Source organism: Panulirus ornatus, chromosome 41 (assembly GCF_036320965.1).
Source record: "Panulirus ornatus isolate Po-2019 chromosome 41, ASM3632096v1, whole genome shotgun sequence".
Classification (NCBI taxonomy): Eukaryota; Metazoa; Arthropoda; class Malacostraca; order Decapoda; family Palinuridae; genus Panulirus; species Panulirus ornatus.
In genome coordinates, this window is record NC_092264.1 from 14,051,013 (window position 1) to 14,075,282 (window position 24,270).

The following is a 24,270-nucleotide window of genomic DNA, read 5'->3' on the forward strand; positions in this document are numbered from 1 at the left end:
AGGAAAATTTTCTTGCTGGTGGACTAGTTGAAAGGATTCTGGCATTTGGAAAAGTGCTGTAAAGTGTATTAAAAGTGAATTTCACAATGAGAAACAAAATAGAGAGAGGGTAGTTTTGATGGTGAAGAATATAGTGTTTTGGTCATCAGGAATGTGTGGAGGATGATGATGATGAAGGTTCCTTAAAGCAAAGAGACAGAGAGATTAGAATTGAGGTAAAAAGATAAGGGAGAAAATGTGATATATGGGAATACGTTTTGAATCTGCAAATATTTGGAAGTGTGAAGAACATTCTGCATGCGCAGTCCTGCTTGTGAGAGACTGTAAAGAGGGCTTGCAGATTGGGAAGTATAAAGAACATTCTGCATGCGTAGTCCTGCTTGTGAGACATTGTAAAGAGTGCAGGTCAGTAGATGGTCGTGTGGCCAGTCAGACTGTATACTTCTTCCCACATGCTCCATATGTAATACTTTTATGTTTAGTAACCCATGGACTAGATAGGTAGGCTGAAAGCTAGGTAATGAATAAGCACAAACTTGATGAAAAGAGCATCAGGTTTTTATAACAGGGGTTTCAGCATTTCATTTTTGTTGTTGTTCTTACCAGTTTTAACTTCAATGATGTCTCATCGAGTGTCCCATCAGCATAGGATAGGTTTTATGGCTTATGTTTATGCTGTTCTGGAAAAGGAATCCCCTAGTGCAGTACTGCAATGTCATATATACTCATCAGTGTTTTTGAAATGTATGAATGTAATTTTTCTTGAACAATTACTTGCTTATTGGCACGTTGTAGTCTTTCAACAGATTTTGTCTGCTTTAGAGGGCTGCTCACAGAATTACTTTGCACTCCTTATGAAAATAGAGAAGGATGGATTGTCTGTGCAACCAAGTAAGTGTTTTTTACCTTGTTTTTATAGAATTTTTCTTACTTAAGAGGGGTATTCCCTGTATTTTTTCCTTCTTATAGGTTATTCTACTAAGGTGATTAGGAGGTTAAGGTAGATGTCATGATGAGTAAAACTGTCACAGAATGATTGCCATGTCATCTCAGAAGCAGCTTTGCATGTAGATTTTTATGTATTTGACAAGCCATGGGAGATGCCTCGGAGTGAACTGTTAGTAACTCAGATGTGGGAACAAAAGATGTATCTGGTGAATAATGAAATAAATGAAGTTACGAAACTGAGATAACAGCATGTCAGCAAAATTGAAATGATTATACTGTGACAAATTTTTACTTTTTTGGGTAACAAGTAGATGGTAGGCAGCCAGTGACTAGGGAGGTATATCACCAGTACTACCCACCTGGGTATCAGGAGGGTTAGTGACATTTGCTTATTGGTTGTCAAGTTGCATCCTTTAACCTAGGTAGCTGTCTTTTCTTTCTGCCACACTGACTTGTGAATTACTGGTATTATATCCACAAACATACAAAATCTCCTTGTGATAATGTAGCACTTGACAACACTTAACTCATGCAGCTCATTCTTCGTAACTAAATTTTCTTGCGGTGAGCACTGTGCGTTAACCCTGCCTTTCAGCAAAATGGTAGAGCAGTAGATAGTAGTAGGTAGGAACATTTAGGTACAAACATTAGGTAGTAGTAGTAGGCGGGCGCGTTAGATATAAGAGGTCATTAGGAACATTAGGTAGGAGCCTCTGCAAACACTGCACAAGACTTGCCCTCTACCAGTGGCCTGTTAAGGGTGAGGCACTAAAGGCTAAGAATTGGCTCTGTTCTTTAGCTATGGAGACTCTGTTACTGTGGCCACTCTTTTGAGGAAGTTCCAGTTGGAATAGGCATCGCTTGGGAAGTGAGTCATTTGTTCACAGATGATACGACACTGGTGGATGATTCGGGTGAGAAACAGAAGAGTTTTGTGACTGAGTTTGGTAAAGTATGTGAAGGGAGAAAGTTGAGAGTATATGTGAATAAAAGTAAGGTTATTAGGTTCAGTAGAGTGGAGGGACAAGTTAATTGGGAGGTAAGTTTGAATGGAGAAACTCTGAAGGAAGTGGTGTTTTAGATATCTGGGAGTGGATTTAGCAGCAGATGGAACCATGGAAGTGGAAGTGAGTAACAGGGTGGGGGAGGGGGCAAAGGTTTCTGGAGCATTGAAGAATGTGTGGAAGACGAGAATGTTATCTTGAAGAGCTAAAATGGGTACGTTTGAAGGAATAGTGGTTCCAACAAAGTTATATGGTTGCAAGGCATGGGCTATAGATAGGGTTGTGCGGAGAGTGGATGTGTTGGAAATGAAATGTTTGAGGACAGTATGTGGTGTAAGGTGGTTTGATTGAGTAAATAATGTAAGGGTAAGAGAGATGTGTGGTTGAGAGAGCAGAATAGGGTGTGTTGAAATACTTGGACACATGGAGAGAATGAGTGAGGAAAGATTGACAAAGAGGATTTATGTGTCAGAGGTGGAGGGAACACGGAGAAGTGGGAGACCAAATTGGAGGTGGGAGGATGGAGTGAAAAAGATTTTGAGCGATCAGGGCCTGAACATACAGGAGGGTGAAAGGAGTGCAAGGAATAGAGTGAATTAGAACAATTTGGTATACTGGGGTCGATGTACTGCCAGTGGATTGTACCAGGGCATGTGAAGCATTTGGGGTAAACCATGGAAAAGTCTGTGGGGCCTGGTTGTGGAAAGGGAGCTGTGGTTTCGGTGCATTACACATGACAACTTGAGACTGTTTATATATGTGTATACAAGTGGTTGGGCCATTCTTCGTCTATCTCCTTGCGCTACCTCGCTGACGCAGGAAACGGCTATTAAGTATTATAAATGAATAAATTTCAGTTTTCTAAATTGTTTCTTACATTTTTCATATGTATATATATGTATGTGTGTGTGTGTGTATATGTGCATATGTATGTGTATGTGTGTGTGTGTGTATATGTATATATATATGTATATTGTCCCTGGGGATAGGGGTGAAAGAATACTTCCCACGTATTCCTCGCGTGTCGTAGAAAGCGACTAGAGGGGACAGAGCGGGGGGCCAGAAATCCTCCCCTCCTTGTATTAACTTTCTAAAATGGGAAACAGAAGAAGGAGTCACGCGGGGAGTGCTCATCCTCCTCGAAGGCTCAGAGTGGGGTGCCTAAATGTGTGTGGATGTAACCAAGATGTGAAAAAAAGGAGAGATAGGTAGTATGTTTGAGGAAAGGAACCTGGATGTTTTGGCTCTGAGTGAAACGAAGCTCAAGGGTAAAGGGGAAGAGTGGTTTGGGAATGTCTGGGGAGTAAAGTCAGGGGTTAGTGAGAGGACAAGAGCAAGGGAAGGAGTAGCAATACTCCTGAAACAGGAGTTGTGGGAGTATGTGATAGAGTGTAAGAAAGTAAATTCTCGATTAATATGGGTAAAACTGAAAGTTGATGGAGAGAGGTGGGTGATTATTGGTGCATATGCACCTGGGCATGAGAAGAAAGATCAAGAGAGGCAAGTGTTTTGGGAGCAGCTGAATGAGTGTGTTAGTGGTTTTGATGCACGAGACCGGGTTATAGTGATGGGTGATTTGAATGCAAAGGTGAGTAATGTGGCAGTTGAGGGAATAATTGGTATACATGGGATGTTCAGTGTTGTACATGGAAATGGTGAAGAGCTTGTAGATTTATGTGCTGAAAAAGGACTGATGATTGGGAATACCTGGTTTAAAAAGCGAGATATACATAAGTATACTGTGTACAGAATGGAAAAAGGTGAGAACAATGGAAGTAAGGGGAGTGGGGGAGGAATGGGATGTATTTAGGGAATCAGTGATGGATTGCGCAAAAGATGCTTGTGGCATGAGAAGAGTGGGAGGTGGGCTGTTTAGAAAGGGTAGTGAGTGGTGGGATGAAGAAGTAAGAGTATTAGTGAAAGAGAAGAGAGAGGCATTTGGACGATTTTTGCAGGGAAAAAATGCAATTGAGTGGGAGAAGTATAAAAGAAAGAGACAGGAGGTCAAGAGAAAGGTGCAAGAGGTGAAAAAAAGGGCAAATGAGAGTTGGGGTGAGAGACTATCAGTAAATTTTAGGGAGAATAAAAAGATGTTCTGGAAGGAGGTAAATAGGGTGCGTAAGACAAGGGAGCAAATGGGAACTTCAGTGAAGGGCGTAAATGGGGAGGTGATAACAAGTAGCGGTGATGTGAGAAGGAGATGGAATGAGTATTTTGAAGGTTTGTTGAATGTGTCTGATGACAGAGTGGCAGATATAGGGTGTTTTGGTCGAGGTGGTGTGCAAAGTGAGAGGGTTAGGGAAAATGATTTGGTAAACAGAGAAGAGGTAGTAAAAGCTTTGCGGAAGATGAAAGCCGGCAAGGCAGCAGGTTTGGATGGTATTGCAGTGGAATTTATTAAGAAAGGGGGTGACTGTATTGTTGACTGGTTGGTAAGGTTATTTAATGTATGTATGACTCATGGTGAGGTGCCTGAGGATTGGCGGAATGCGTGCGTAGTGCCATTGTACAAAGGCAAAGGGGATAAGAGTGAGTGCTCAAATTACAGAGGTATAAGTTTGTTGAGTATTCCTGGTAAATTATATGGGAGGGTATTGATTGAGAGGGTGAAGGCATGTACAGAGCATCAGATTGGGGAAGAGCAGTGCGGTTTCAGAAGTGGTAGAGGATGTGTGGACCAGGTGTTTGCTTTGAAGAATGTATGTGAGAAATACTTAGAAAAGCAAATGGATTTGTATGTAGCATTTATGGATCTGGAGAAGGCATATGATAGAGTTGATAGAGATGCTCTGTGGAAGGTATTAAGAATATATGGTGTGGGAGGCAAGTTGTTAGAAGCAGTGAAAAGTTTTTATCGAGGATGTAAGGCATGTGTACGTGTAGGAAGAGAGGAAAGTGATTGGTTCTCAGTGAATGTAGGTTTGCGGCAGGGGTGTGTGATGTCTCCATGGTTGTTTAATTTGTTTATGGATGGGGTTGTAAGGGAGGTAAATGCAAGAGTCCTGGAAAGAGGGGCAAGTATGAAGTCTGTTGGGGATGAGAGAGCTTGGGAAGTGAGTCAGTTGTTGTTCGCTGATGATACAGCGCTGGTGGCTGATTCATGTGAGAAACTGCAGAAGCTGGTGACTGAGTTTGGTAAAGTGTGTGGAAGAAGAAAGTTAAGAGTAAATGTGAATAAGAGCAAGGTAATAATATTAGGTACAGTAGGGTTGAGGGTCAAGTCAATTGGGAGGTGAGTTTGAATGGAGAAAAACTGGAGGAAGTGAAGTGTTTTAGATATCTGGGAGTGGATCTGGCAGCGGATGGAACCATGGAAGCGGAAGTGGATCATAGGGTGGGGGAGGGGGCGAAAATTCTGGGGGCCTTGAAGAATGTGTGGAAGTCGAGAACATTATCTCAGAAAGCAAAAATGGGTATGTTTGAAGGAATAGTGGTTCCAACAATGTTGTATGGTTGCGAGACGTGGGCTATGGATAGAGTTGTGCGCAGGAGGATGGATGTGCTGGAAATGAGATGTTTGAGGACAATGTGTGGTGTGAGGTGGTTTGATCGAGTGAGTAACGTAAGGGTAAGAGAGATGTGTGGAAATAAAAAGAGCGTGGTTGAGAGAGCAGAAGAGGGTGTTTTGAAGTGGTTTGGGCACATGGAGAGGATGAGTGAGGAAAGATTGACCAAGAGGATATATGTGTCGGAGGTGGAGGGAGCAAGGAGAAGAGGGAGACCAAATTGGAGGTGGAAAGATGGAGTGAAAAAGATTTTGTGTGATCGGGGCCTGAACATGCAGGAGGGTGAAAGGAGGGCAAGGAATAGAGTGAATTGGAGCGATGTGGTGTACCGGGGTTGACGTGCTGTCAGTGGATTGAATCAAGGCATGTGAAGCGTCTGGGGTAAACCATGGAAAGCTGTGTAGGTATGTATATTTGCGTGTGTGGACGTATGTATATACATGTGTATGGGGGTGGGTTGGGCCATTTCTTTCGTCTGTTTCCTTGCGCTACCTCGCAAACGCGGGAGACAGCGACAAAGTATAAAAAAAAAAAAAAAAAAAATAGATATATATAAGGGCCTTAAGCCAACCAGTTCATTTTAGATCTAGCTGCCTAAGGGGATACATAAACATACATTTTTCTGAAATGGCAAGCATCCAGGAGACTCATTTTGCTATGTCTGCAGCCAGTTTATCAAAACAAGAGCAAAAAAGTACTCTGTGGCAGCATCAGCTAGGATGTGTGTGGCCTACAAGGAATATTTTGACATGCCTGTTGGGGATCGATACAAATACTGGGCACCTCATTTCACCTGCAAGCACTGCAAAAAAAAAACTCTGGAAGATATGATAAACAATTGTTGCTCGTTTGGATGGGTGAATTTTACAGAAAAAAGTATAATTTTTAACGTTTAAAAAATTTTGATTTTAATTTATTAAATTTCAATGTTATTGAAAAAATATGGAATATTTTGCGAGAATATCTTACACATTAGTCATGGGTGAAATAAATTCATAAATAAATGTATTATTTTCTTTCATAATCACAAGAGAGCCATGAAGTTTGCTATCCCAAGAATTTGGTGGGAACACACTGATCACTCATGCAATTGCTACTTCTGCACGGTGGACCTTTCCAAACGTCATACTGGCAAGACAGCACCTTTTATCATGTATCTGGACCTTCCATCATCCATAGCCCTGGTGCCACACAGCCCTGAGCTCCTTCGGAGAGAGTCATCACCAGAACAGACCAGCAAGTCAAAGGGGAAGGAAGATGTAGATCCAGATTACAATTTGAGTTGTAGCTGAGGAGAGAAACCCAAACTACTGTAATTAAAAAGACCTCAATGACTTGATCAGAGATCTCGGTCTCACAAAGTCCAATGCCGAGCTTTTGACGTCTAGGCTCAAGCAGTGGAACATGCTGGTTAAAAGTGTGCAAATTGCAGATCAGAGGAAGCATCATCTAGGTCTTTCCAGCTTCTTCACCCATCAAGATGGGATTTGCTTCTGCCACAGTGTAACCAGTCTGTTCGAGGCAATTGGAATTGCCTGTAACCTGAACAAGTGGCACCTCTTTATTGACAGCTCATCCAGGAGCCTAAAGTTGTGCTGCTCCATAACGGGAACAGGTACCTGTCTCTTCCCCAGGCTCATTTGGTGCACCTCAAAGAGTACAACAGTGTCAAGACCTTGTTAGACGCCTTGAAGTATGATGAGTACAGCTGGGAGGTTATTGGAGACTTCAAAATGGTGGCATTCCTGATGGGTCTCCAAGTTGATTTTACCAAGTTTCCCTGTTATATTTGCCTTTGGGACACCAGGGACACTGTGGCAAACTGCCACAGGAGGGATTGGCCACAGTGGACTAAATTCTTTGCAGTGATGAACAACGTCAAGTAGGAGCCACTGGTGGACCCCCAGATGTTGATGCCACCACTGCACATAAAATAAGGCCTTATGAAACAGTTTGTCACAGCTCTAGTTAAGGAGTCTGCAGCCTTCAAGACTTGTTCCCCAAGTTGTCTGAGGCAAAGGTGTCTTAATTGGACCACAGTTGAAGAAGATCCTGGAGTGCAAGGAATTCCCAAGCTCACTATGAAGGAGAAAGCAGTTTGATACAACTTTGTCGCAGTGGTTCATGCCTTTCTGAGTAATCATAACGCCATAAACTACGTGGAGCTGGTTGAGACTATGGTGAAGAACTACAGCAAAATGGGCTGCAGGGTTTCCCTTTAAGTCCATATCCTTGACGCTCATCTTGATAAATTCAGGGAGAACATGGGAGCATATTCAGAGGAGCAAGGCAAGCACTTTTATCAGGATATACTGGACTTTGAACACCACTACCAAGGAACATATAACGAGAACATGATGGGAGAATATACTTGGGGTCTGATTTGTGAAAGTGATTTACAGTACAATTATAAATCTCAAAAACTACTTGCTTCTAAATCTTTTATGATCGCTTTTGTTTAACATTCGTAAAAATACGTTTTAATTTTGATTCATGCATTTCTCTGACTATGTGAATAACGTGCCAAAGAACTGTCTGCACTTATTGCTGATTACTTCAGGATTTTTTTTTGAAGCAAAGCAATGTGGATTCTGATTTATTTGGTGAAACTACATAACATGAAAGCAGGTGATAGGTTGACAGAAAATTAGCTTTGAACTTCTAAAAAGCATATTCTGAGTCAGAACCATCACTCTCCCTCATTACCTAGCCTACCATCATCCATAAAGTTTGGTTTCCTCCAGTGTCCATTTAGAATTAACAGTGAAGCTTGACAGGTAGCAGCAAAGGTTGGCAAGTGATTATGGTATTTGTTTTGAGTAGAATTTCATGCAGCTTTCCAGGACACATTAAAATTATCCATTTTGCATACACAGGAGTGTGGCATTATTTGTTGTACACATCACAGATATGGAGAAAACACAGGATTGCATATACAACTATGTTAGGTGATGCAGGTGATAGTTTTGGTTAAGAAAAAATTTATTTCACAAACTCAAAGCTAATAATCAGTAGTTTATTTTAGAAATACATATCTCATTAGCAAATGGAATTATCAGGTGTTTCACACTCTTTCCACCATGCATTAACAAGAGATAAGCTATCTGTATAGGAAAATTTGTTTTGATGAAATGGTCCTTTTGAAACAAGAAAACATCTTGTCATTGAAAAAATTTAACTTTTAAGAGCTTAATGCTTGCAGTGTATTACACTACAGTGTTTTTTTTCAGTAGCATTAATGAAGTACAAGTTTTTAATTCTGTCATCTCTGATCTTAGAGAAACTGGTTGCTGCACATGGTGTAAAATGTGTTGTCTTGGTTTGACTTATTTTTTAAATTTGCTCATATTTTCATAGGTTCTGTAGCACCATTTATTTGTGTGCTTATGATACTCCTGAAAAACAATCCCGGCGTGAGAACGAGACTGACCTGCAAAGGAAGATGTCTGCTTGGGGATACAAATTTGAGCATTATATGACAGATGGTAAGTCTCATATATATCTTTCACATTACATTTGTTAGATATTGGTCACTTATTAGAATTACCTTTTTTATATACTTTTTACCAATTAATTAGGCTGTTGAAAGCATGTATGACCCTAGTTGGAGTGCCTGGGGACCTGGAGGATGTATGTATTGTGCCCTTAAAGTCAGTGGGAACTAAATTGAATGTTCACATCATGAGAGTTGAAGGCTACCTAATAACTACCTATTAAACCTCATAAAGATTATGGGAAAGAAATGATTAAGAGGCTGGTGTCATGTACAAAACTTTTCTCAATACCAAAATGTTAACAAAACTCCAAAATCAATAGGGTTCAAAGGGAAGCCGTGTCATTTTCAAGTGATCCAATGCTATACTGGAAAGAAGTGTCCCAAACATTACATGAGAGGTGATTGGGTGTACTGCTACATCTGCTCCATTAGATCGAGTTTTCAGCATTGTAGGAAATTTCTTCACTGTTAACAGAGGTCAACTTGGTGTCACTTCTTTCCCTTCACTGTCACTAATAAAGTGCATTAGTGAGTTGTTTGAAAAACTACCAGCTTTTTAGTTATCTGCAACTTCTACTTAAATGAAATCTTTACTTTTGTTTTCAAAATAGTTTAAGACAAGTGTTTGCAAATAAGGGATTACCTTACAATGTAAAATTATTTTTACCAAAATGATTTTTTCCAAATCAGGACAATTGTAATAATCGATTTTTTGTGGTAATTTCAAGTACAGCCTCCTCCTGTTTATGAGATGTAAAAAATCACGATAGCCAGTATGATTTTTCTGTAATGTGTGACTCCATAGTTTTTATTATCAGTGTATGCTGGATTAATAATTTTTATGGTAATATTCTTTCATATTATTTCTTTTATATTAACAATAGGTTTTCATAATCATAGGAAGCAATACAGAGGAGGGAGTTAATGAGAATGAAGAGTATTGCTGTGTGGTTCGTTCACGTTTAGAAAGTCACTCACTTGTGTATGGAGCTGAAGTAGATGGAGCAGATCCTTCTAAATATAAAACTCCTCACTCTGATTTGAAAGCTTTTGTGGAACTCAAAACAAGTAAAGAGCTTATAACAGACAATGATTACCGATCTTTGTACAGGTAAGATAACTAAAGAAATGAGTTGCATTTGACATTGATATATCCATTGTATCTATTATCTCTTTTCACATCTAACATGGGGGTGAACAATGGATTACATCCTCTGGGCTTACTTGCCTCATATCTTATTTCCAAATGTTCTTTAAGCTACATTTAAACACAAAATATATTTAATGATAAAGATGGATAGACTAGTTTATGCATGTATGTGGAATCAGCGTTTCTGCAGAATTTGTTACTAAGGATTTGAGTATTATCATAGCAAAACAATTTAAAAATATACAGGGAAATTTAATTTGTTGTGCACCCACATAACCCTCAGCTGAGTCTTTAACCAACTTTAGGATATGAAGAGAATTTTCCAGTGTTGAAAAGAACTACTGTGGCAGCCCCAACCAACACCATTTAGACAGTCTTTGCAATTGACCAACTGCTGAGATACAGTATGCATCAAACAAGTTTATCTGCCTTTTAACCAATGTTTTTAAAAACATTCTGGCCCATGCAATTCAGTCGTACTATAAATTCATCCTTATAACTCCCATTTTCCCATCATTACTTTTTCCTTCCAGGTTTAAGCTCAAAAAGTGGTGGAGTCAGTCATATTTAGTTGGAATACCACGTGTTGTTTGTGGATTTAGAGATGCTGAAGGCATAGTTCATACTCTGAACACATATGAGGTTGAAGATATGCCATTCATTTCAAAGGTATGTAAATTTTGTTTCCTGCTTAATGTGCTAATAATGTGGAGATATTACATTGTATTTTTTTCATGTTTAAAATTATGACTCAAAAAACATCCTAATTGGCTGCTGGGAGGCTTAGCATCCTTCCATTTCATGATAATATTTACAAATTTGTGTACAGATGCTCCTCGACTTATGATGGGGTTACATTTCGAGAAATCCATTGTAACTAGATGTATACATTTAATACAGTACATCTAACCGGATTGTAGCTTACCTACCCTACCGTAAACATTTTCAGAATGTCTGTCTGTCCGAGAAACCCATCATAAGTTGAAGATACATTCAATAAAGTACAGCTTAGCCTGCCCTACCCTAATATCTGTGTGTCTGTCACTGATGGGGTTACATTCCGAGAAACCCATTGCAACTTGAAGATACACTTAATACAGAAGATACATTTAATACCATAAACTAACTAACTAAACTCACTCACTCCTGTCTGTCTGAGCCTGCCCTACCCTAATATCTGTGTCTTTCACTAATGGGTTACGTTCCAAGAAACCCATTGCAACTTGAAGATCCATTTAATACAGAAGATACATTTAATACTGTCCGTTCACTGATGGGGTTACATTCCGAGAAACCCATTGCAACTTGAAGATACACTTAATACAGAAGATACATTTAATACCATAAACTAACTAACTAAACTCACTCACTCCTGTCTGTCTGAGCCTGCCCTACCCTAATATCTGTGTCTTTCACTAATGGGTTACGTTCCAAGAAACCCATTGCAACTTGAAGATCCATTTAATACAGAAGATACATTTAATACTGTCCGTTCGTCCGTTCTGATCATAGCTTAACCTACCCCACCATAAACATTTTCAGAATATCTGTTTGTCTGTCCGAGAAACCCATTGTAAGTTGAAGATACATTCAATAAAGTACAGCTTAGCCTGCCCTGCCCTAATGTCTGTCTGTCTGTCACTGATGGGATTAAATTCCAAGAAACCCATTGTAACCTGAAGACACATTTAATAAAGTACATCTAACCTGATCGTCGATTAGCCTACTGAACCATAAAGTAACTAACTAACGTCTGTCTATCTGTCTGTCACAAATAGGCATCCCTGGATGGTAATGTTTGTGTCTGGCATTATTTATGCCTGTCATAAAAATTTTTGTATTCTGTAGACAGGAAAAGGAACTGTTTACAAATTTGGCCAATGACAAAGCTATCAGGTTTGTATAGGCCTTCACTAATATTAATGTTACAGTTCTTAATAATAGAAGACTGTGATATTTCTCATGGTAAATGAGTTATAATTAGTAACTGAATTAGCATTACTCCAGTCAATACAATGGGCATAATTTTTATCATGAATGAATATAGCATTTGATTCTCCTCTGGTTCTCATGCTATATTTATGTTGCTAAATTTTAACATGAAGGTCCTTACCAGTCTGCTCAACATAAAACATCACAGTTTTTACAAGGGATTCTGTAAACACAGCCTACAGAATTTTCTGGAAGTTTTTGATTAACAATAATAGCAAGAACAATACTATCAAGAATATCTTAATCAAAAACTCACCAGAAAATTCTGTGGGCTGTGTTTACAGAATCCCTTCGAAAAGCTGTAATATGATGAGGAAACTGGTAAGGATCTTTATCTTAGACTTACGCAACATAAATATAGTATAGAACAGGACAAGAGTCAAATGCACTGTTTAATCATTAAAAATTATAACCATTATGACTGAATTATGACTAAACTAATGCTAATTCAGTTATCAACTAACTCATTTACCATGAGAAATATCACTGGATTTTTTTTAATAAATACATATAGAACTGTAACATTAATATTTGTGAAGGTCTACACAAACTGGATAACTTTATGGTAGGTAAACTTTGCAAACCGTTTCCTTTCCTGTCCATGTAATAAAAATGTTATGACAGGCATGATGCCAGACCCAAACATCATCATCTGGTAACGCTTGTTTACCAATGGCGTCTTAGCTATGTCTCTTCCTTGTATGTCAACTGACTGTTCTACATCTTTTATCTCCCCTGACGATGTGATCATTGCATAAAAGTGCACTTGGGAAGGGGGCGAAGGGTCTGGAAGCAATGAAGAATGTGTGGAAGGAAGGAGAGAATGTTATCTCGGAGCAAAAATGGTAATGTTTCAAGGAGTTGTAGTTCCAATAACTATATATGATTGCAAGGCATGGGCTATCAATAGGGCTGTTCAGAGGAGGGTGGATGTGTTAGAAATGAAATGTTTGAGGATAGTATGTGGTGTGTGGTAGTTTGATTAAGTAATGAAAGGGTAAGAGAGATGTGTAGAAATAAAAAGAGCGTGGTTGAGTGAGCAGAAAAGGGTGTGTTGAAATGGTTTGGACATACAGAGAGAATGAGTGAGGAAAAATTGATAAAGAGGATATATGTTCCTTCCACCTCTGATACATATATCCTCTTTGTCAGTCTTTCCTTACTCAATCTCTCCATATATCCAAGCCATTTCAACACACCCTCTTCTGTTTTCTCAACCACACTTTTTATTTCCACACATCTCTCTTAACCTTTCATTACTTAATCAAACTACCACACACCACATACTGTCCTCAAACATTTCATTTCAAGACATCCACCCTCCCCCATACAACTCTATCTATAGCCCATGCCTCACAACGATGTAGCACTGTTGGAACTACTATTCCTTCAACCACACCAAGTTTTGCTCTCCGAGATAATGCTCTGTCCTTCCAAACACTCTTCATCACTCCCAGAACCTTTTCCCCCTCCCCCAACCTGTGACTCACTTCTGTTTCCATGGTTCCATCTGCTGCAAGTCCACTCCCAGATTTCTAAAACACTTCCCTTCCTCTAGTTTTTCTCCATTCAAACTTGCATTCCAGTTGACTTGTCCCTCAACCCTACTGAACCTAATAACCGTGCTCTTATTCACATTTACTCTCAACTTTCTCGTTTCACACACTTTTCCAAACTCAGCCACCAACTTCCCCTGTTTCTCACACAAATCAGCCACTAGAGCTGTACCATCAGTGAACAACAACTGACTCACTTTCCAAGCCCTCTCATCCCCTCTCTCCAAAACTCATAAATTTACCTCCGTAACCACCCCATCCATAAACAAATTAAACAACCATGGGGACATCACACACCCCTGCCGCAAACCGACATTCACTGGGAACCAATCACTTTCCTCTCCTTCTACTCGTACATATGCCTTACATCCTTGGTAAAAACTTTTCACTGCTTCTAGCAACTTACCTCCCACACCATATACTGTTAAGACTTTCCACAAAGCATCTCTATCAACTCTATCATATGCTTTCTCCAGATCCATAAATGCTACATACAAATCCATCTGTTTTTCTAAGTATTTCTCACATAAATTTTTCAAAGCAAACACTTGATCCACACATCCTCTACCACTTCTGAAACCACACTTCTCTTCCCCAGTAGTTTGAACTCTCACCTTCATCCCCTTTGCCTTTGTACCATGGCAATATGCATGTATTCCGCCAATCCTCAGGCACTTCATTATTATCCATACATACATTGAATATCCTTACCAACCAATCAGCAACACAGTACCATCCAAACTGCTGGATTCCATCTTCCACAAAGCTCTCACTACTTCTCTTTACCAAACCATTCTCCCTGACCCTCTCACTTCACATACACCCTGACCAAAACACCCTATATCTGCCACTCTATCTTCAAACACATTCAACAAACCTTCAAAATACTTACTCCATTACTAACTGTTGTTACCTTCTCACTTGCCTCCTTCACCAACGTTTCCATTTATTCTCTTGTCTTACGCATGTTATTTACCTCCTTCCAAAACATCTTTTTATTCTCCCTAAAATGTAATGATACTCTTTCACCCCAACTTTCATTAGCACCCTTTTTCAACCCTTGCAGCTTTCTCAAGCTTGACCTTCTGCCACTTTCTCTTATACATATCCCAGTCATTTGCACTACTTCCCTGCAAGTATCTTCCAAACGCCTCTCTTTTCTCACTCACTAACAACCTTACCTCTTCATCCCACCACTCACTACCCTTTCTAATCTGCCTTCTTTTCAACCCTTTCACCTTTCTCTTGACCTCCTCCCACTTTTTTTATACGTCTCCCAGTCATTTGCACTACTTCCCTGCAAGTATCTTCCAAATGCCTCTCTTTTCTCTTTCACTAAGAACCTTACTCACTATCCTATCTAATCTTCTTCCCACCTTTCTCATGCGACATGCATCTTTTGCGCAAGCCATCACTGCTTCCTTAAATACATCCCATTCCTCACCCACTCCCCTCATGTCATTTGTTGTCACCTTTTGCCATTCTACACTCAGTCTCTCCTGGTACTTCCTCACACAAGTCTCCTTTCCAAGCTCTCTCTCACCACTCTCTTCTCCCCAACATTCTCTCTTCTGAAAACCTCTACAAATCTTCACCTTCGCCTCCACAAGATAGTGATCAGACATCCCTCCAGCTGCCCCTCTCAGCACATTTTCATCCAAAAGTCTCTCTTTAACATGCCCAATCAATTAACATATAATTCAATAATGCCCTTTGACCATCTCTACTACTCACATACGTATACTTATGTATATCTCTCTTGGCATGAGAAGAGTGGGAGGTGGGTTGATTAGAGAGGGTAGTGAGTGGTGGGATGAAGAAGTAAGATTATTAGTGAAAGAGAAGAGAGAGGCATTTGGACGATTTTTGCAGGGAAAAAATGCAATTGAGTGGGAGATGTATAAAAGAGACAGGAGGTCAAGAGAAAGGTGCAAGAGGTGAAAAAGAGGGCAAATGAGAGTTGGGGTGAGAGAGTATCATTAAATTTTAGAGAGAATAAAAAGATGTTCTAAAAGGAGGTAAATAAAGTGCGTAAGACAAGGGAGCAAATGGGAACTTCAGTGAAGGGCGCAAATGGGGAGGTGATAACAAGTAGTGGTGATGTGAGAAGGAGATGGAGTGAGTATTTTGGTTTGTTGAATGTGCTTGATGATAGAGTGGCAGATATAGGGTGTTTTGGTTGAGGTGGTGTGCAAAGTGAGAGGGTTAGGGAAAATGATTTGGTAAACAGAGAAGAGGTAGTAAAAGCTTTGCGGAAGATGAAAGCCGGCAAGGCAGCAGGTTTGGATGGTATTGCAGTGGAATTTATTAAAAAAGGGGGTGACTGTATTGTTGACTGGTTGGAAAGGTTATTTAATGTATGTATGACTCATGGTGAGGTGCCTGAGGATTGGCGGAATGCGTGCATAGTGCCATTGTACAAAGGCAAAGGGGATAAGAGTGAGTGCTCAAATTACAGAGGTATAAGTTTGTTGAGTATTCCTGGTAAATTATATGGGAGGGTATTGATTGAGAGGGTGAAGGCATGTACAGAGCATCAGATTGGGGAAGAGCAGTGCGGTTTCAGAAGTGGTAGAGGATGTGTGGATCAGGTGTTTGCTTTGAAGAATGTATGTGAGAAATACTTAGAAAAGCAAATGGATTTGTATGTAGCATTTATGGATCTGGAGAAGGCATATGATAGAGTTGATAGAGATGCTCTGTGGAAGGTATTAAGAATATATGGTGTGGGAGGCAAGTTGTTAGAAGCAGTGAAAAGTTTTTATCGAGGATGTAAGGCATGTGTACGTGTAGGAAGAGAGGAAAGTGATTGGTTCTCAGTGAATGTAGGTTTGAGGCAGGGGTGTGTGATGTCTCCATGGTTGTTTAATTTGTTTATGGATGGGGTTGTAAGGGAGGTAAATGCAAGAGTCCTGGAAAGAGGGGCAAGTATGAAGTCTGTTGGGGATGAGAGAGCTTGGGAAGTGAGTCAGTTGTTGTTCGCTGATGATACAGCACTGGTGGCTGATTCATGTGAGAAACTGCAGAAGCTGGTGACTGAGTTTGGTAAAGTGTGTGGAAGAAGAAAGTTGAGAGTAAATGTGAATAAGAGCAAGGTTATTAGGTACAGTACGGGTGAGGGTCAAGTCAAGTGGGAGGTGAGTTTGAATGGAGAAAAACTGGAGGAAGTGAAGTGTTTTAGATATCTGGGAGTGGATCTGTCAGCGGATGGAACCATGGAAGCGGAAGTGGATCATAGGGTGGGGGAGGGGGCGAAAATTTTGGGAGCCTTGAAAAATGTGTGGAAGTCGAGAACATTATCTCGGAAAGCAAAAATGGGTATGTTTGAGGGAATAGTGGTTCCAACAATGTTGTATGGTTGCGAGGCGTGGGCTATGGATAGAGATGTGCGCAGGAGGATGGATGTGCTGGAAATGAGATGTTTGAGGACAATGTGTGGTGTGAGGTGGTTTGATCGAGTAAGTAACGTAAGGGTAAGAGAGATGTGTGGAAATAAAAAGAGCGTGGTTGAGAGAGCAGAAGAGGGTGTTTTGAAATGGTTTGGGCACATGGAGAGAATGAGTGAGGAGAGATTGACCAAGAGGATATATGTGTCGGAGGTGGAGGGAACGAGGAGAAGAGGGAGACCAAATTGGAGGTGGAAAGATGGAGTGAAAAAGATTTTGTGTGATCGGGGCCTGAACATGCAGGAGGGTGAAAGGAGGGCAAGGAATAGAGTGAATTGGAGTCATGTGGTATACAGGGGTTGACGTGCTGTCAGTGGATTGAATCAAGGCATGTGAAGCGTCTGGGGTAAACCATGGAAAGCTGTGTAGGTATGTATATTTGCGTGTGTGGACGTGTGTATGTACATGTGTATGGGGGGGGGGGGGCCATTTCTTTCGTCTGTTTCCTTGCGCTACCTCGCAAACGCGGGAGACAGCGACAAAGTATAAAAAAAAAAAAAAAAAAAAAAAAAAAAAAAAAATTTATGGATCTGGAGAAGGCATATGATAGAGTTGATAGAGATGCTCTGTGGAAGGTATTAAGAATATATGGTGTGGGAGGCAAGTTGTTAGAAGCAGTGAAAAGTTTTTATCGAGGATGTAAGGCATGTGTACGTGTAGGAAGAGAGGAAAGTGGTTGGTTCTCAGTGAATGTAGGTTTGCGGCAGGGGTGTGTGATGTCTCCATGGTTGTTTAATTTGTTTATGGATGGGGTTGTTAGGGAGATGAATGCAAGAGTTTTGGAAAGAGGGGCAAGTATGAAGTCTGTTGTGGATGAGAGAGCTTGGGAAGTGAGTCAGTTGTTGTTCGCTGATGATACAGCGCTGATGGCTGATTCATGTGAGAAACTGCAGAAGCTGGTGACTGAGTTTGGTAAAGTGTGTGAAAGAAGAAAGTTAAGAGTAAATGTGAATAAGAGCAAGGTTATTAGGTACAGTCGGGTTGAGGGTCAAGTCAATTGGGAGGTAAGTTTGAATGGAGAAAAACTGATGGAAGTATCTGGGAGTGGATCTGGCAGTGGATGGAACCATGAAAGCGGAAGTGAATCATAGGGTGGGGGAGGGGGCGAAAATCCTGGGAGCCTTGAAGAATGTGTGGAAGTCGAGAACATTATCTCGGAAAGCAAAAATGGGTATGTTTGAAGGAATAGTGGTTCCAACAATGTTGTATGGTTGCGAGGCGTGGGCTATGGATAGAGTTGTGCGCAGGAGGGTGGATGTGCTGGAAATGAGATGTTTGAGGACAATGTGTGGTGTGAGGTGGTTTGATCAAGTAAGTAATGTAAGGGTAAGAGAGATGTGTGGAAATAAAAAGAGCGTGGTTGAGAGAGCAGAAGAGGGTGTTTTGAAATGGTTTGGGCACATGGAGAGAATGAGTGAGGAAAGATTGACCAAGAGGATATATGTGTCGGAGGTGGAGGGAACAAGGAGAAGTGGGAGACCAAATTGGAGGTGGAAAGATGGAGTGAAAGAGATTTTGTGTGATCGGGGCCTGAACATGCAGGAGGGTGAAAGGAGGGCAAGGAATAGAGTGAATTGGATCGATGTGGTATACCGGGGTTGACGTGCTGTCAGTGGATTGAATCAGGGCATGTGAAGCGTCTGGGGTAAACATGGAAAGTTGTGTGGGGCCTGGATGTGGAAAGGGAGCTGTGGTTTCGGGCATTATTGCGTGGCAGCTAGAGACTGAGTGTGAACGAATGGGGCCTTTGTTGTCTTTTCCTAGTGCTACCTCGCACACATGAGGGGGGAGGGGGAAGGTATTCCATGTGTGGCGAGGTGGCGATGGGAGTGAATGGGGGCAGATAGTGTGAATTGTGTGCATGGGTATTTATGTATGTCTCTGTGTACGTATATATATGTGTACATTGAGATGTATAGGTATGTATATTTGCGTGTGTGGATGTGTGTGTGTATACATTGTGTATGGGAGTGGGTGGCGCCATTTCTTTCGTCTGTTTCCTTGCGCTACCTCGCAAACGCGGGAGACAGCGACAAAGCAAAATGAATAAATAAATAAATCTCTCTTTTTAAACCAGGTATTCCCAGTTACCAGTCTTTTTTTTTTTTTTTCCAGCACACAAATCCACAAGCTCTTCACCATTTCTATTTACAACACTGAACACCCCATGTACACCAATTATACCCTGAACTGCCACATTACTGTACTTATTTCTCTCCACAGGACTACTGGAAGCCTGCTGTAATGCTCAACTTCCTCAACAAATTCCTAGACTTTGTCAAAATTCATGTGCAAGTTGATGATCCAGAAGCAGTGTACAAATTTGAAAGACAGCCCAATGGTGGTGACATACTATGCACATATTTAGGCCATGATCCTAAATGGGCATTTCTGCCAAAATGGTATTGTGAGAAAGTCTTCCATTCATGAAACCACAAATGAAATAATTGGCGTTTGACAATTTAAAACTCATATTCATTAACACTTTTGTAGGGTATGGGGTTTGTATCCTTATTCAAAGTTGTTTAGTTCTGGGCCTTAATAAGACACTGATTACCTCCACACATACAGAAGTGCAAACAGTAACACGCTATTGCCTCCTTTTGATGCTGTTACGAAGGAAGAGATTAACATAAGAGATTAGTTCATCAAGAGTAGAAAAGCAAATGTCATGATTTGCTCTCAGTATACTTAATATCCTTGTTACTTATCTCTTTGTCCTTCTTGTTCTCTACGAGATAATGTTCTCTCTGTTTTTATGGTAGGGAGTATCACATGATACAAATGTGACAAAATTCAAGTTCTGCGAAACTGTTCTTGCATGCCATTTGTTGCAGTGACTGCAAGAAAAAAAAAGTATGTGAAAGGAATATTACCTCACTTTCCTCCCCTTAATGCAGTTTTATGGGGCTCGCAGAGCATTCAGGAAACCAGCCAAGGATACCATGTACACCTTTGAAGTTCACCATTTCAGTCTTCTCAAGCAGGAGTTCCAGTTCCCTTACTGATGAATCAAATACAAAGGTAATCCCTGCATATCATAGTCCTGCTTAGTGTACTTTCATTTCTAGTAGTTGAAATATCAGGAAACTAATTCACTTAAGACAGTAACTGATCTGAAAAACATAATTCATCACCATTTTATCAGTGATGAATGAGAAAGCCAAAAGTGTAGAGGATAAAGCTTGAATAAAATGTTAAAAGATTGAAATATATTCAGTGGAAGGAATATAATGGAATAATAATACAATATATTGTGTAAGGAAAGAATATTATAGATCTCAGAAGAAAAATAAATCAGAAATAGAAAAGAATGATGTGCTATTCTGGAAGGTGAACTACAGAAGGAATGCCAACTGTAAAACTTGAAGTAGAAATGAAAGTCTACCATCCTTAAAGAAACATACTTGGGAGAAAGCCAATAACAAAGGATAAACTTTGAGGCAGAAGGAATATTTTACAAATATAATCGGAGAAGGTGCCTCTCACCACATGTGCACACTCTACTTTTTCTTTCTTACATCTCACAGCATTAATTGACTTCAGCTACAAAAAGGCTTAAAAAGTCCATGAACAGTCTAAGCCAGTCATGAAAGCATGTTAGTGGCACCTTTAAGAGTATATCGAATAAAAAATTAACCCCAGAATGCATCTAAATTCATGTAATGAAAATGCCAAAGAAACCTTGGTTCGTAAAGCATAGTTCTGACAAACAAAGCACTTTCTGGGAATGTATCTACTATGCTAAAAGTGAATGCCTGTAGCAGAGAATAAAGTTCCTACATTTATGGTCATGCTGGCCTTTCTCTAAACCTCTAATGTTAGGAAAGGATGTTGCTCACGTTATGAATCTGCTGCCATTAATGTGTGGATCTGCCACCAGGGTGGTCCTATTAGCAGTGCTAAGGACCAAAATCTGTTTATACTGCAGCTGAGCTGATTAACAGTCAAGTCAATTTCTTGTGGCCCCAGAACAAGCGTATAATGCTGATGAATCTGCCCTGTATTGGTGTTGTATGCCACAAAAAAAAACCATGCCCAAGATATTGAGGAGTCTCCATCTGGGTTTAAGGATTCCAAAGACTGGAGTAACATTTCTTGGCTACAGCAATGCTGCAAGAACACACAAAACCAAGTTAATGGTAAGTGTGTTTACCCAAGGGCCTTTAAAGGGGTCAATTTCTGTTTTGTGGCATTTTCTGTGGTCCAGCAATGGTCAGGTCCTAGGGATGCCAGATTAAAGAGGTACAACCTGTATGTGTAAAAGTAAATAACATATTAAAAAAAGTGAGCTACTATTAATAAATGGTCACAGGACAGAGCTAAGTTTGACCCATATAGTCCCTAGCAAGGGGCTAGTGAATGAGGTGGACAGCATATGAATGAACCTCTGCACAAATTCAGTCATGACTTCACTATTCATGAAAAAACAAGTAAAGGATATGCAAAAACAAATGAGCTAACATCACTTAAACAGCTGTGAGACAGTTCTAAAGTTAATGCTTAATTCCCCCAACAAAGTTTTATTCCTTCTTTTTAAGCCTTGTAACCCACATTCACCAAATGACATCACTATCAATGGCAATTATCTATTTACATGAATATCTATCTACCTGCATCTCTGATGCCCATTCCCTCCCTGAATTCCCATCTAGGGGGTGGCCAAGGCAAAAGAGTCTCACTTATCCGTCCTTACAAACCTCCCTCACATACACCATTCCATGCATTTTTCCACCAATTCTCTCCCTCCTGTATTAGTCCACTCTATTTGCCACATCACAAGTGGTCTTCCTTTCACACCTACCCCTTTAATTGCACTATCATATACTCTGCTTGTAAACTCCGTCTTGCATTCTTTCCACTTGAAAGTATTATATTTCAACTACTCTACCACTCCACAATTGAATTCCCTAACATACCACATCTCGTATACACCTTCATTTCTTTCTTCATTCCATCTAGTCATACCACATGCTCCATTCAAATAACTCATTTCTATAGCCTGGATTCTTGAACTCTGTGATTCATTCCCTGTCCATATTTCGGCTGCATAGGTCAGGGTTGAGAGGACTATGCTGTCCCTTAATCCTCTCTTCACTTCCATACTTACACCTCTACTCTTCATTATTCTATTAAGGGACCCAATGACTCCTCTACTGCTCTCCACCTTTATCTCTCCTTCCATATCACCAAACTTATCAAAAACAGCTCCTACACCTAAACACTCTCACCTCTTCCAGTCTTTTTTCCCCCATATTGAAAGCACATTGAGGTAATGAAACTTGAAAACCTTTCCCAATTTTGTACCTATTTTCAGTAGCAGCACCTCCCGACCTCACTGATTACAATACTGCCACTGTGCAAAGCAGTGGCAGAATTACTTCCAGAGAGTGGTAGTCTCTAAGCACCTATTGTGATAAACAGCAGCTATGCAGAAGTCCCTTGCTAACCACTAGGGTTTTGTTCCTAAAAAACCATGGTTGGCAAGGTAAAGGGCTTATGGAAAAGGGGTTGTTCGGGAAGGGATATTAGGGATATGTGCTTACAAGTCCTATGATGAATACTTCAGGATTAAAAATAGGCATATCATACTTCAGAAATATGCTATCTATTTATATCTCGATGCCCATTCCCTTTGGGAACTCCCTCAAAGGGGTGGACACAGCAGAAGTCTCCATAACTGCTGAACTCCAGTGTCACTACTTAGCCTTTTGTGCCTCACCCTTAACAGGCCAATGGCAGAGGGGCAACTCTATGGCAGTGTTTTCAGATGTTCTTACCTACTGTTTCTATCAGCTACTTCTATCTAATGTGTCTACCTAATATTCCAACCTACTAATTCTACCTAATGCTGTTTCTGTGTATTGCTCCTACCAACTTGCTAAGATGCAGGGCTGATGCAAAGCACTCACTGCAGGAAAATCTAGTTGTGAAAAATAAGTAGAGTTAAGTGTTGTCCAATGTTATGTGCGACATGGACTGTATGTTTGTGGACAGAATGCCAGCAGTCCACGTGTGGGTGAGGCAGAAAGAAAAGATAGCTACCTGGCTCAAAGGAGTGCAACTTGACAAGCATTGATGTGCTGGCTCATTATGCAGCTATCACTAACCCTCCCAATACCCAGGATGTTGCTGCCTACTAATTACTCCCTACCAAGAAACATGCTTATTCTATGCAAGTATGAAGAAATGATGTACTAAACTGTGAGGTAATAATATGATTGCAGTATCTATCCCATGATGTTGCACCACTGTACTCCCAAAGAGAAGCCAGCCAGCTACATCACACAAAATGTTACCTATCAAGGTAAATTTTTGTGTGATGTAGCTGGCTGGCTGTATTGTAGGAGACAGCAAAGCAGCACTACCTACTACATTAACTTTATCAATTTAACATTACCTTCAGGAAAGTCTCAGTTCTAACTGAATTTGCATCACCTGCTGTCCACCTCAGTCACTGGGCCCTTGACACTGACCCTAGCAATTCCACCTGCTTATGGAACAATTTGCCTCTGCCTAGAAATGGTTGTTTGCTGGACAAGCAGCCCAAGCCACATGACACTCGTCCAATGCAAGGATAAAATTTTGGTGGCCCCGTGGAAAACCATGGATACTCAGAACCTGATAACATGGTTGGTAAAATGGTATATATTAGTATCCTAAGCATGAATACTCAAAACTCTGGTAAGTAGGGGACCTCTGTACATGTCAATATCTTTGGGATGGGGTGTTCAAAATAAGCTGGGGAAACTAACACTCATAGGAGTGTTTAAATGTTAAGTGGTGTTCCTTCCTGTGTTCAACCCTGTGTATGCAAGAAATAAATTTCAAAACAATTCATTCTTCTATTAAATGATACATATGCATGCAAAAGTATGAAAACTACACAAGAGCAGCATAAAAATGCACAAAACCTATTGTTTTGGCTTGTAAGGAGGAAGACACACTAGAGCTTGGCAATGAAATACTTGGTATGATACTTCAGCTACTAGCAATTAAAAGGGTGCCATGGTAGTCTAGTTGTGTTTCATACCATGTTTTGTCATATTTTACTATGGTTTTTCACACAGGCACAACACAGGTAATGAGAAAAATACAATATTTAATGTTTGTTACATTTGTTTATGGATGGGGTGGTTATGGAGGTAAATGCAAAGTTTTTGTAGAGAGGG

The 24,270-nt window shown here is 40.3% G+C and overlaps 1 protein-coding gene across 1 annotated transcript in view; it reads left to right on the top strand.

Moving 5' to 3' along the window:
- The window catches only part of LOC139761689 (decapping and exoribonuclease protein-like), a 39,079-nt gene extending 18,190 nt beyond the window's left edge, over nt 1-20,889 (top strand). The window contains exons 4-8 of the mRNA XM_071686023.1: nt 796-891; nt 8,816-8,943; nt 9,855-10,065; nt 10,638-10,773; nt 19,322-20,889. Of these exons, the coding sequence (XP_071542124.1) occupies nt 796-891; nt 8,816-8,943; nt 9,855-10,065; nt 10,638-10,773; nt 19,322-19,528 (778 nt within the window). The 3' untranslated portion in view covers nt 19,529-20,889. The remainder of the gene's footprint in view (nt 1-795; nt 892-8,815; nt 8,944-9,854; nt 10,066-10,637; nt 10,774-19,321) is intronic.
- The last annotated feature ends 3,381 nt before the right edge of the window (nt 20,890-24,270 follow it).